We start from the raw sequence: 13,769 nt of genomic DNA on the forward strand, positions 1-13,769 counted from the left end.
AAACAGCCACAGACCTGGGTGTGTTGTTTCTTAAAAAAAAAAAAAAACAAACTTTGAAAAAGCCCTTATTACTTTTTTTAATTGGTTTTGTTTTTTTTTTAAAGAAAAAACGTTACTGCCTAGGAGTTTTTCATCAAAAAGCCCTTAAAACCTTCTTTCTTTTCACCAAAATTCCCTCATTACTCTCTTTTTTTCCCAGAAAAAACCCATATTCCTCATTTTTTCCCAGCAAAAGACTCTTGTTTTTATTTTCCTCAGCAACAAAAGCCCTTACTACCTGTTTTTTAAGACTCTGTTACTGCAAGTTTCTGCAGCAAAAAAAAGATTTATTTCCAGTGGAGTTTTTTTAGGACTTTCTACTGCAATTTCTGCATCCAAAAAAGCCTTTTTCCCTTTTCTTTTTTTCCCCCCTAGGACTTTCTACTGCAGGTTTCTGCTGCAAAATGCCCTTATTTCCTGATTTGGGGGGGGCTTTTCTAATGCAACTTCTGCAATAAACCACCTTTATTATGTGCTTTAAAAAAACCAAACCCCACACTTTCTATTGCAATTTCTGCAGCAAAAAGTCTTTGTTCCCTTTTTTTATTTTTCGAGACTTTCTAACTATATGTTTCTGCAAGAAAAAAAAACCCCACCCTTTTCCCTAGTTTCTAATTTTCAGAAACTTCTATTGCAATTTCTGCAGCAAAACTTATTTCTTCAGAACTTTCTAATGTGTGTTTCTGCTGCAAAAAATGTTATTCCCTTTTTTTAATTTTTTTCAGAACCTTTTATGGCAGGCTTTTTCAGCCCCAAACCCCTCATTCCTTGTTTTTTGCAGAACTTCCTATTGCAAGTTTCTGCACCAAAAAAGAAGCAGCCTTATTTTTTTATTTGGGTTATTTTTTTTGCAGAAATTACTATAATTTCTGCAGCCAGAAAAAAAAAAAAAAGAAAAAAAAATTTTTTTTCCCTGCTTTTCCCAGGTCTTTCCACCGCAACTTTCCGTGGCAAGGAATTCTTCACTGTCTTCCTGCAGAATGACGAGGAAGGCGTCCTCGCCGACATCCAGCTCCTCTTCACAGCTTACTTCGACTCCACCATGGTGATGGTGACGGCGCACGGTAGCGCCTTCACCGACACCGTCACCCTTGGGAAAGACGAGACGGTTTCTATGCGCATCCCCAGGAACATGGAGCTTGTCGGCAACCGGCTTTCGGATAAAGCCGTCTTGATTCAGTCCACCAAGGAGATCTCCGTGGTCTTTGTCAGCTCCAAAAGTTACACCATGGGTGCCACCACTGTTTTGCCCGTAGATAAGTTGGGCAACAAATATTACGTGGTGACGCCAGACGACACCAAGAAAGAAGGCTTGAAGGAGTTTGTTGTGGCAGCCGGGAAGACTTCGACCATCGTTTCCATCAACGTCAAGGGCAAGTTTTATTTCAGAGGGAGGAATTATTTCCCTGGGTCCACCCTCCGTGTCTTCTTGAGCCCCTACCACAGCTTGCAACTGCAAAGCAGCTACGATTTGTCCGGCACTAAGATCACATCGGACAATGCTGTCGCCGTCTTCAGCGGACACAGCTGCGTGAAGGTGCGCACGGGCTGCGATTACGTGGTCGAGCAGCTTCTGCCTGTCGCCGCGTGGGGGAAAGCCTACATCGTCCCCCCCAACCCCTTGCAGAAGGACACCGACTTTGCCTACGTCGTGGCAGCCAAGGAAGCCTCCGTCACCTACAACAGGGGTAATTCAACTGCCACCAAGAACGTTGAGGCTGGGGAGGTCCACAAGTTTGAGATTAGACAAAATTCGCCTCTTTACGTGAGCGCTTCGGCTGCAATTCAGGTGGTTTTCTTCTTCACCGGTGCCAAGAAGGGCTCACTTAGGCAAGACCCCTTCCTACTCAACATCCCACCCATCTCCACCTACTGCACGTCCTACCGGGTCAGCAGCCTGGATGGCTACGAGAACCACCTGGTCCTCATCGCCCGTAACACGGACACCAGCACCACCACCCTCAACCAGAAGTCGGAGAGGAGCATGTCCTGGCAAGCAATTCCCGGCACAGACTTCTCCTGGGCCACCGTCACCATGAGGAAGCCGGCAGAAATCCAGACGGCTGAGCACCAGCAGACACCCCTTGGGCTCCTGGTCTTCGGCTTCCAGAATTACGTCGGTTACGGTTTCGCTGGTCTTTGTGCCACGAGTAAGTAGGACCAACACATGGTTGCATCTTGCCAACGGCTGGGTCTTCTCCATGATTGCCATCCATGTTTTTTTTCCCTTTTTCTGCAGCTTCTGCTCCGCTTTCCTGCGAAGACCTGGACTGCAAGGAGAAGTGCGAGGTGGTGGACGGACAACCCACTTGCATCCAAGGAACCGTCTCAACCTGCTGGGCCACCGGCGATCCCCACTACCAAACCTTTGATGGAAAAGCCTTCGATTTCATGGGAACGTGCACCTACATCTTGACCAAGACCTGTGATCTGGACCCGACCCTGCCCGTCTTCAGCGTTGAGGCCAAAAATGAACACAGGGGCAACCCGAAAGTCTCCTACATCGGTGCCGTGACTGTCCGCATCTATGATGTTACCATCGCTGTGGTCAGGTCCGAGAACGGGATCGTGAGGGTATGCAAGAAAAATACTTATCAAATCCAAAGCAATATTATGGTATTTCACTGGAATAATGTATTTAATGATGATCTTAAAAGTCTTTTCCAACCTAAATGATTCTATGATTTGCTGTGCATGAGTCAGTGACACTACTGCATGGTCACCTCTTGCAGGAAGACACCTCAAAGCTCAACAAACTCCATTTTTTGCCCCATGTTTGATGTTGTTTGTTTTTCATGGGGTTTTCTTTCTCCTCCAGGTGAACAACCATCGCTCCCACCTCCCCATCTCCCTCGCCCAAGGGAAACTCCGGCTGCAGCAGAAAGGCAAGTCTGTGCTGATTAAAACCGACTTCAAGCTGAAGATCCTCTACGACTGGGATGACCACGTGGTGGTGAAGCTCCCCAGTATGTTCTCCGGCAAAGTGTGCGGGATGTGTGGCAACAGCAACGGCGACCCTCAGGATGATTCCCTCATGCCTGACGGCAACCTGGCACAGGAGACCGTGGAGCTGGGCCGGAGCTGGAAGGTGGCCAATGAGAGCCGTCGCTGCTGGGACAGCTGCAGCGGGGACTGTGGACGTTGCCAATGGGATGAGGCGGCGAAGTACAAGGAGGAGACGTCGTGCGGGTTGCTCACCCAACCTCTGGGGCCCTTCGAGCGCTGCCACGCCACCGTCGACCCCAGCGTCTACCTGAAAAACTGCGTCTACGACCTCTGCATGAACGATGGGCTCCACGCCGTGCTGTGCCAAGCCCTCAAAGCCTACGCGGACGACTGCCAGGAGGAGGGAATCACCGTTTCTGACTGGAGGACGCTGGCACGTTGTCGTGAGTAGCTCCTGGTTGACAGAAAATCCTCCCCCTGGGTGGGCAGGGCGCTGCGACCTTAATTAAAGGGGGTGTAATCAAGGGGCGAAGGTATGGGAGCGGGCAGAAAACGGGCATAAAAGGGAAACTGCATCAACAGGGGTGTTTGTTTCTCCTTAGAGCTCTTGCTCTCCCAAGCGAGGTGGGGCCAGGTCGTTTTGAATTAGGCTGCACAAAGCTGGGCCTGAAAAGGTTGTGGGTCCCGAGCAGGTGGATTCATAGGATAGTTTGGGTGTGAAGGGACCTTTAAAGATCATCTAGCCCAACCCCCCTGCCATGGGCAGGGACATCTTCAACTAGATCAGGTTGCTCAGAGCCCCGTCCAACCTGACCTTGAACGTTTCCAGGGATGGGGCATCTACCACCTCTCTGGGCAACCTGTGCCAGGGTTTCACCACCCTCATTGTAAAAAATTTCATCCTTATATCTAGTCTAAATCTCCCCTCTTTTAGTTTAAAACCATTCCCCCTTGTCCTGTTGCAATAGGCCCTGCTAAAAAGTTTGCCACCACCTTTCTTATAAGCCCCTTTTAAGTACTGAGAGGCCACGATAAGGTCTCCCCAAAGCCGCCTCTTCTCCAGGCTGAACAACCCCAACTCTCTCAGCCTTTCTTCATAGCAGAGGTGTTCCATCCCCCTGATCATTTTTGTGGCTCTCCTCTGCACCGCTCCAACAAGTCCATGTCTTTACTGTGCTGAGGACTCACGAGCTGGACGCAGTACTCCAGGTGGGGTCTCACCAGAGCAGAGTAAAGGGGCAGAATCACCTCCCTCGACCCGCTGGCCACGCTGCTTTTGATGCAGCCCAGGAGACGGTTGGCCTTCGTGGGCTGGAAAAGGTTATTGCAGCAAGTCCAAGCAGAAAGCCCAGAAAGTCCATGCAGAGAGTCTGTCTAGAAACTCCAGAAAGTCCAAGTCCCAAAAGTCCAAGCAGAAAGTCCATAAAGTCTGTGCAGACTCCCAAAAGTCTCTTCTGAAAGTCCAGAAAATCCACTCAGAAGGTCCAGAAAGTCCTTTGAGACTCCGAAAAGTCTCTGCTGAAAGTCCAGGGAGTCCACACAGGCTCCAGAAGCATGTCCATGTAGAAGGCCCAGGGAGTCCATGGAGACTCCCAAAAGTCCCAGTAGATAGTCCAGAAAGTCCAAGTCCCAAAAGTCGATGCAGAAAGTCCATTCGGAAGGTACAGAGTCCTTTGAGACTCCGAAAAGTCTCTGCTGAAAGTCCAGGGAGTCCACGCAGGCTCCAGAAAGTCTGTGCAGAAAGTCCAAGTCCCAAAAGTCGATGCAGAAAGTCCATTCGGAAGGTACAGAGTCCTTTGAGACTCCGAAAAGTCTCTGCTGAAAGTCCAGGGAGTCCACGCAGGCTCCAGAAAGTCTGTGCAGAAAGTCCAAGTCCCAAAAGTCCATGCAGAAATTCCATGGAGACTCCCAAAAATCTCTGCTGAAAGTCCATTCAGAAAGTCTGTGCAGGAGGTCCAAGAAGTCTATGGAGAGTCCCAAAAGTCCAGGTAGATAGTCCAGGAAGTCCTGGACTTCAGAAAGTGCATTCAGAAGATCCATGCAGAAGGTCTGGGAAGTCCATGGCGACTCTAGAAAGTACATGTAAAACTCCAGAAAGCCCACGCAGGTTTCCTTAGCGCTCTGCTGCACCTTCTTACGGCCAAGGAGCCTTACCCCCACCGTGACCACGGTGTCCCGTCCCTTCGACAGCTCTCTCCTGTCCAAAGAACAGCAATTACACCGCGTGCGGCACTGCGTGCCCCAACACCTGCAACAACGGCGCGATGCCCGCTGACTGCGGTGCTTCGGCCTGCGTGGAGACCTGCGAGTGCCAGGAGGGCTTCGTGTTTGACGCCAACGAGTGCATCCCCCGGGATGAGTGCGGCTGCGTCTTCGAGGGCCGCCTCCACGGTCTCCATGAGGAGTTTTGGGGTGACACCACCTGTACCAAACGCTGCGTCTGCGACGCGACATCCCGGAGGGCCGTATGCCAATGGGCCAGCTGCCGTGCCGGGGAAGAATGCCGGGTGGAGGAGGGCATCCAGGATTGCTATCCCAAGAGCTACGGGATCTGCACAGCGGTCGGTGCCACCCGCTACGAGAGCTTTGACGGCAGGAAGTTCATCTTTCAGGGCACGTGCATATACCAGTTCGCTGGGTTGTGCAAGAAGAACCAAGATCTGGTGGACTTCCAGGTGCTGATGCAGAACGGCCGCCAGGACGACGAACCTCTCCCCTCCATCGCTTTCGTGACAGTCAAAGTCTACGACAAAAACATTGTGATCAGCCAGGAACACCCTGGCAAAATCACGGTGAGTTTAGCAAATGTTTCTTTATCTAATCCCTACATTCTTCACTTTCTGCTCCTCACCCCAACCTCCTTGTCCCATTTCTTCTCTTCCACCCTCACTCCTCTTTTTTTTTTTTTCTGTATTGGGTGACCCTGAATATTTTTATCCAACGACACTGCTGAGATCCATTGCCCCACGTTAATCAAGATGAGATTTAATTGCCTAAATACAAGGATCTCCACCTGAAGCGGGAGATTGGCGTGTGATATAAGCCGTGGAGCCTCAGGCGTTGTTCACCTCAAAGCTGGTGGGCATCTGTATTTGGGGCAGATGATTAAATCTGAAGAGTCTTCATCTACGTAATTCGGGTGCTTTGGCTGGAGCCCAAATTGCAAGTGGCGTGAAAACACAACTTGCCTTTACTGTTGGATACCAAATTGTGGTGTGTTTTTTATTTTTTTTTTTTTTGCTTTTGTCCCCAGATCGATGACCGGTTGGTCAACCTACCCTATCACCACAGAGATAGGAAGATCTTCATCTACAGAAGTGGGCAGGAAGTGGTGGTAGAGGCAGACTTTGGCCTCACCGTCACCTCCGACTGGCAAAACCAAATCACCGTGTCAGTGCCCAGCACTTACGCGAACACCCTGTGTGGCCTTTGCGGGAACTACAACGGGAACGAAGACGATGAGATGATGATGAAGAACGGCCAAGTGACATCAAACCCAGACACCTTCGGGCACAGCTGGAAGGTTGCCGACATCCCGGGTTGCGTGGAGGTGTCGAAGGTGGAATGTCCTGCCATCGCGGCGGCTCTGCAGCACCAGAAGGTCTCAAAAATGGGTTGTGGAATCATCCAGCAAGCGGATGGCCCCTTCGTAGCTTGCCATGCTCACGTGGACCCCGTCAAATACTTCCAAACCTGCGTGCATGATTTTTGCCTCTTCCCAGACCAGGAAGGTGTGATATGCCTGATCATCGCCCGCTACGCTGCTGCCTGCCGGGATGCTGGCGTGACCATCGGGAAATGGAGGACGGACGATTTCTGCAGTAAGTTGGGCTAATTGGAAGGGTTTTTTTGCTTCACGAGGGATCATGAGCATCCAAGGGAATCCCCAACCCTGGGCCAAACCCATGCGGGGACAAACCAGAGGTGGGAATCATCTCGTTTAGTGGTGCTTTATCCCACCCAAAGTCTAGGTTGGTCCCATCATCTCTATTTACAGCCAATGCCCAGAAACAAACCCTTCCAGGGAACAAGATGTCTCATCGGGCTACGACAGGTCGAATAATTTAGCCCCAATTTCTTTGCATTGGCTAAAATAAGAGTGAGGGCTAATTGCCTGGCTCGCTTGGAGGGCAAAACACATCAGATGCACCAAAAATATCTAAATTAGGGGAGAGGGACCTGCCCTGGAAGCTAATTGGGGACCCAACATGGGAGCGATTCCGTTGCTTGAGGGAACGTCCTCATCTCCTCCATGACAATGGGGAAAACCAGGTGATTCAGGGGTCTAAACCCGCCACCTCAGAAGGACTGAAACGTCAAACGTCCCTTACGGCCACCTCTTTCCTCATCATGTCCACACTGAAGAGAGATGAGATTTAGCCATGAAGCAATTGGGTAAAAAAAACCCCTACATCTGGTGAACCTCGTCACCAGGCACAACTGTGTCCCTAATTGCAGGAAAATTGCAGGATCCAGCCTGTAATTTCCTTGCTTCTAACGAACCTCCTTGTCTCGTGGCAGGTATTTCGTGTCCTGCAACCAGCCACTACGAGATCTGCTCCCAGGGCTGCAGCCAGACCTGCAGCAGCATCTACACCCCGGTGAAATGCTCGGAGCGGTGCAAGGAGGGCTGCGTGTGCAACGAAGGCTTCGCGCTCAGCGGTGACGAGTGCGTCCCCGTGTCCCAGTGCGGATGCCTCCATCAGGGCTTCTACCACAAGGTGGAGGAGACCTTCTTCCCCACCAAGCAGGAGAAATGTCAGTGCCAGGCTGGCGGCACTGTGGTCTGCCAAAACATTTCTTGCCCCGAAGACAGCGAAGGCAAAGACATTGATGGCATCTTCCAATGCCCATCTGCCTCGCTCGGGGCCTGCGTGGCCACCGGTGACCGCACCTATATCTCCTTCGATGGGATGGCTTTCAACGTCTCGGGCACCTGCTCCTACATCCTCACGGAGACCTGTGCCGGTGACAATGTCAAACCGTTCGTTGTGAAAATCAAGAAGGACGCCCGGCAGAAGAAGAAGGTCTCTGGCATCCAAGCATTGTCCGTTGAAGTCTACGGCCTCACGTTGACTTTGACGCGAGGCAAGAGGGGAGCTGTCACGGTAAGGCGGTACTTCGTGGTCCACCTCTTTCTGGGCGCAAACACGCTGGTGTCCAATTCTATGGGCTCATGTTGACCTCGAGACAAGGTGAGAAGGGAACCATCACAGTAAGTCTGTGCTTTGTGGTCCTTCTCTTTTTGAGTGCAAACATTTTGGTGACAACGTCTACAGGCTTATGTTGACCTTGGTGTGAGGCAACAAGGGACCTGTCACGGTGGATCGTGAAGCACAGCTGTACCTCTTTTTGGCTGCAAGCATGCTGGTGTCAAAGTCTACAGGCTCGTGTTGACTCTGGCATGAAGCAAGAGCTGCATGGTCACAGCAAGGCCATGTTTTGTGGTCCACCTCTTTTCTGGTGTGAACATGGGAGCCCAAAAATCATTTTTCCTTGATGGAGGGAAGACCTCACCCCGATCTCCAAGGCAAAGCCATGCTCATCCCCACTTTGCCTTCCAGTTTCAAAGTGGGAGCCATAAATTCATTAAGAAGTTGGTTGGAGGGTGTTTCCCCCAATGTTTTTTTGTTCCTACCTCCATAGCCTTCTCCTTGTAGCGTCCTTGAGGCTCACTGGAAGATTTCTCTCTCCCTGTCCCAGGTGGACTCCATATCCCACCACCTCCCGGCCATCCTGAGCAATGGACGGGTCCAGGTGCTCCAACACGGGATGGGTATCCTACTTCAGGCTGACTTCGGCCTTGTCATACGCTATGACCTCCTCTACCACGTGACGGTCACAGTCCCGCAGAGCTACCAGGGCCACCTGTGTGGGCTCTGTGGCAACTACAACGGGCAACGCAACGATGATTTCCTCCTCCCCGGTGGCCAACAGGCCCCCAACGCGGTGGTCTTTGGCTCTGCTTGGAAAACGCCTGATGCGTCCTGCGATGATGACTGTCCCAAGGATGACTGCCCTGTCTGCACGGAGAAGAAGGCGGCGGTCCTGCAGAAAGCCAACTACTGCGGCATCCTCACGGTCCCAAAAGGCCCCTTTGACTCCTGCCACAACCTCATCAACCCAGCCCTGTATTTCCAAGCCTGCCTCCATGACCTTTGCCTCGCCGAGGGGGACACCCGCGTCCTCTGCCAGAGCATCCAGAGCTACGCGACAGCCTGCCAAGACGCCGGTGTCGTCATTGAGGCTTGGAGAAGACCATCCTTCTGCCGTAAGTGGGTGTCATGGGTGGGGAAACGCCCTCCACGGCCGTGAAGTCACATCTCGTTGGGATTAATTGAAAGAACAGGCAGGGCTTTACAATTTTTTTTTTCTAAGGGACGTTGGGGCCGGGTGTCAGTGCTGACCACCCTCGATGCATGGGGTGATGCAAATGGTGCTGTTGGGTTGGGAGCCCGGGATGGGGAGGATGATGATGGCATGAAAATAATTGCGACCGCGAAAAGCCAACGCAAGGGGGTGCATTTTTTCAGTGGCGTTGGGGATACATGAGAAAAGCCACCGCAAGCGCCGACAGGGTGTGTTTTCATCCATGTTTTGGGCAAGCAGGAGAAGCCACCGCAAGTGCCGCTGAGGTGGATTTTCATTGGCCTTTTGGACGAGTGGGAAGAACCAATGGAAGCACCAAGCCGGTGCATTTTCGTTGGTGTTGGGGCGCAAATGCGAAAAGCCAACGCGAGCGCCAACGGGCTGAACTTTCACTGATGCCGGAGGCAGACGGGAAAAGCCAACACCAAGAAAAATTCACCCGGTTGGGCTTGTGTTGGTTTTTCCCCCTTGTCCCCAACGCCAAGCGCCAACGGGTGGCGTTTTCATCAGCGTTCAGGCTCTGCCGTCTCCCTGGGGTGCAACCCTGGGCTTGGCACTGCTCTTCCACTTGATGTTGGGTCTTGGGATTATCACCCTTTTCCTTCCAGCCCTCAGCTGCCCGGCCAACAGCAGCTACTCCCTCTGCGCCAACCTCTGCGCCAACAGCTGCGCAGGGCTCGTAGATGCCTCCAAATGTCCCAAAACCTGTCTCGAAGGCTGCCGCTGCGATGCAGGGTACGTCTTTGACGGGCAAGGCTGCGTTCCCAAGGACAAATGTGGATGCTTTGTGGATGGGAAATATTACGAGGTAGGAATCTCTTGAGTTTGGGGGGTTTGGGTTGGGTTTTTGAACATTTTCCGCCTGCACGTTGTTCCAAAGGTGACGTGTGCACGGCCCAAAGCACCTTGCAGGGGGGGAAAAAAACCCAAACCCTTCAAATCTTCCATCTGCCAAGTGATTCTGTGGTTTCATATGAAGAAAATCGGGGCGTTTCCATCTCTTTTATCGCTTGGCATAAAGGTGCTAGCACAGATGTGGATGCCCAGATGGTAGCTACCCTTTCCACAGCTGAAGGCAGTAAATAATAACATATTTTTCCTTCGGAGGAGGTGGAAGAGGGCAAAGGGAGGGGTTTTTTTTCTGCTTTTTTTTTTTTATTTCAACAAAAGCGATAAATTCTTCAACGCTTTTGCATTTTGCAAAGCTGCTTATTCTCTCCGGTAGACCTCAATATATGATGTCTTTCCCCTTCTACATATTTTTATGCATTTGTGTAACACGGTTTGCTCTTCTCGTTGCAACGCCTTGCAACCTCTCGCCCTGCAGCCCCACGAGTCGGTCTTGAAGGATAACTGCCAGCAGCGTTGCACGTGTGTCCCCGGCAAGGACTTGACTTGCAGCAGCCACAGCTGCACCGATGATGAAAGCTGTGAAATCCAGGATGGGGTCTTGGGTTGCATCAACCAAAGTAAGGAAAAATGGGGTTGCTTGAGTGGGGAGGGGGGGGGGGGGGGAAAAAGGGATCTCGGAGCCAGAGCAGATCCTGGGGCTGGTCTGGATGTTTGATTTAGAGGTGTGGGCTGAGGTGGAAACCCTACAGCGAGGGGAGATGGAGGCCACAGATCCCATCTCCAACCCTAAGAGGGTCAGGGATGTGGTGGGAGGATTTTGGAGGAGCCAAGTGCTTCAGAATAAGTCATCCCTTGGCTTTGCATCCACTCAGATGTCCTGTTTTAACCATGGTGGCACCTTCTTGAAGGACAACTGCAATCTTGGGTAACGATGAACCCAATCTTGACACTTTTCCAAGCAACGGCAGGGGGGAAGACAGCTGACCCTAAGAGGGTCAGGGATGTGGTGGGAGGATTTTGGAGGAGCCAAGTGCTTCAGAATAAGTCATCCCTTGGCTTTGCATCCACTCAGATGTCCTGTTTTAACCATGGTGGCACCTTCTTGAAGGACAACTGCAATCTTGGGTAACGATGAACCCAATCTTGACACTTTTCCAAGCAACGGCAGGGGGGAAGACAGCTGTGAAGGGAAAAATTGGGTTTGGCGAGGGATTGTTGTGCTCTGATTTCCATCTTGGAGCTGCCAATCTCCTGCCAAAGCCCAAGGGGGAGCAGAGGACACTTGGTGGGACCTCAACACTGGTGAAGATCCTTGGTTTGCATGGTGACATGGGATGTGCCCCTCACCAGAACTTCTCCCGTGGTTTCTCCCATGGTTTCTTCTCCTTCCAGACCCCTGCAAAGCCCTTCGGTGCCGGCCTAAGGAGAGGTGCAAATTGAAGGACGGCCAAGCCAAGTGTGTCCCGTCCCTGGTTGCCACCTGCTGGGGTTGGGGGGACCCCCACTACCACACCTTCGACGGGCTCGATTTTGACTTCCAAGGCACCTGCACCTACACCATGGCTGAATCCTGCGGGAACGACACCAGATTGGTACCCTTCAAGGTGGAGGGCAAGAACGACATCCGTGGTGGGGTGAAATCCGTCTCCTACGTGAGCTTGACCAACATCAAAGTCTACAGTCAACACGTCTCCATCCACCGGAAGGAAGTGGGCAAAGTCAGGGTGAGTTGGCCTAAAATGGAGAGAAAATTGGCCTTTCCCCACCTCTTTTTTCATCCATCTCTTCCCCACCTCCTTTTCCGTTCATCTCCTCCATCATGTTCAACACCCCTTCCTGCTTCATCAGGGCCACCATTATTTTTGGCTAAATCAATCAAACTGGAATGTGGATTTTTGAAATGTTGGGATATGCCGGGAATACGTTGCTTTGCATGCGGCAACCTGAGGTTGTTTTCTGGCCCTTGGGGGGAAACCGAAACCACCAAAAGCGGCTGCAGTAGGTCTCCAAGAAACCTCAAAACGGGTGGGACACTCCCCGGGAGGTTTGCGGTGGCAGCCGGCGCATGCGAGTTGCGCGAGGCAAAAGCAAAGCCCGACGAAGGCGGCGATGTCGTGAAACTGGAGAGGTTTTGATGCGCGGAGCATCTCGGCAGCCCCTGATGAGGGTTGGCTCCAAGTTTGGATCTTGCCAGGAGGGCACGGAGCTTGCGATGGGTGGTTGCGTGCTGTAACGGTGTTTGCTCGCTGCAGCAGCGATTGCACACTGCAGCGGGTGATTGAATGTCGTAGCAGCACCGCAGCCGCAATCGCACACCGCAGCGGGTGACTGCGTGCTCTAGTAGTGCTGCAACACTGATTGCACACCCCGACGAACGGCTGCACGTTGCAGTGGGTGATTGCGTGCTGCAGGATCACCACAGCAGTGATTGCACATCAAGCAGCGGTTCCATGGCCTCAGCCTTGCTGCAGTGCATGGTTGCACGCTGCAGAGGACAATTGCGCACTATAGCATTGCTGCAGCAGGTGGTTACACGCTGCGGTATCGCTGCAGCGGGGTGTCACACGCCACAGCACGCGGTTGCATGCCATAACGGTGGTTGCAGCAACATCCCAGCGGTAATTGCACGATGCAGCGGGCAACTGCGGAGGCGTTGCATGCCGCTGCAAGGCGATCGCACTGGGCTGCGAGCACTTGCACACCGCTGCAAAGCAATTGTATGCCGCCGCATCACCGCAGCAAGGCGACTGCATGCTGCAGCACCCCAGTAGCAATTGCCCACTGCAGCGGGCAATCGCATGCCACAGCAAGGCGATCGCACGCCGCGGCGAGCAATGGCCGCAAAAGCGATTTCAGGCTGCAGCGGGGCAATCGCATGCTGCGGTTGCACGCCCCAAGCCCGCCTCGGTGCACGTGCGTCGTGCTGACATCTGGTGCTCCCCGCCCGCAGGTGAACGGGGTGATGACGCTGCTGCCGGTGAGCCTGGAGGATGGCAAGGTGCAGGTCTTCCAGAGCGGGCTTAGCGCCGTGCTGGAGACAGATTTTGGGCTCCGCGTAACGTACGACTGGAACTGGCATCTGCTCATCGACCTCCCCAGCAGCTACTACAAACACACCTGCGGCCTCTGCGGCAACTTCAACCTCAAGCCCGAGGACGACGTCCCCCAAAGCGGCGGCGACGCCGCCGTGGTGGCCTGGGCCAAAGGCTGGAAAGTCCCCGACGACGATGACCCGTTTTGTTGGGATTATTGCGAAGGCGCCTGCCCGGTGTGCGAGGAGGAGAAAAAGGAGCTGTATGGGGGCAACCAGTATTGCGGTCTCATCAAAAAAAGCTTCCAGGGGCCCTTCAAGGCTTGCCACGACGTCGTCAAGCCCCGGGATTTCTACCGCGACTGCCTCTACGATGTGTGCATGAGCGACGGGGCGAAGAAAATCCTCTGCCAGGTGCTGGAGGCTTACGCGTCCACCTGCAAGAAGCACGGGGCCGTCATGCACGACTGGAGGACGCCGTCAGGCTGCCGTAAGCAACGGGTTTCCTCCTCGGTCTATGTGGCGGGGGGGT

The 13,769-nt window shown here is 52.7% G+C and overlaps 1 protein-coding gene across 1 annotated transcript in view; it reads left to right on the forward strand.

Moving 5' to 3' along the window:
- Positions 1 to 1,018: 1,018 nt before the first annotated feature.
- FCGBP (Fc fragment of IgG binding protein) overlaps positions 1,019 to 13,769 on the forward strand; it is a gene marked incomplete at both ends in the record, with an annotated part of 15,145 nt that continues 2,394 nt past the window's right edge. The window contains 11 exons of the mRNA XM_009574363.1: positions 1,019 to 2,189; positions 2,279 to 2,613; positions 2,858 to 3,428; positions 5,176 to 5,777; positions 6,239 to 6,806; positions 7,507 to 8,093; positions 8,689 to 9,256; positions 9,963 to 10,162; positions 10,682 to 10,823; positions 11,599 to 11,930; positions 13,157 to 13,727. Of these exons, the coding sequence (XP_009572658.1) occupies positions 1,019 to 2,189; positions 2,279 to 2,613; positions 2,858 to 3,428; positions 5,176 to 5,777; positions 6,239 to 6,806; positions 7,507 to 8,093; positions 8,689 to 9,256; positions 9,963 to 10,162; positions 10,682 to 10,823; positions 11,599 to 11,930; positions 13,157 to 13,727 (5,647 nt within the window). The remainder of the gene's footprint in view (positions 2,190 to 2,278; positions 2,614 to 2,857; positions 3,429 to 5,175; positions 5,778 to 6,238; positions 6,807 to 7,506; positions 8,094 to 8,688; positions 9,257 to 9,962; positions 10,163 to 10,681; positions 10,824 to 11,598; positions 11,931 to 13,156; positions 13,728 to 13,769) is intronic.

The sequence above is a fragment of the Fulmarus glacialis genome, unplaced genomic scaffold (assembly GCF_000690835.1).
Source record: "Fulmarus glacialis isolate BGI_N327 unplaced genomic scaffold, ASM69083v1 scaffold19043, whole genome shotgun sequence".
Taxonomy (NCBI): Eukaryota; Metazoa; Chordata; class Aves; order Procellariiformes; family Procellariidae; genus Fulmarus; species Fulmarus glacialis.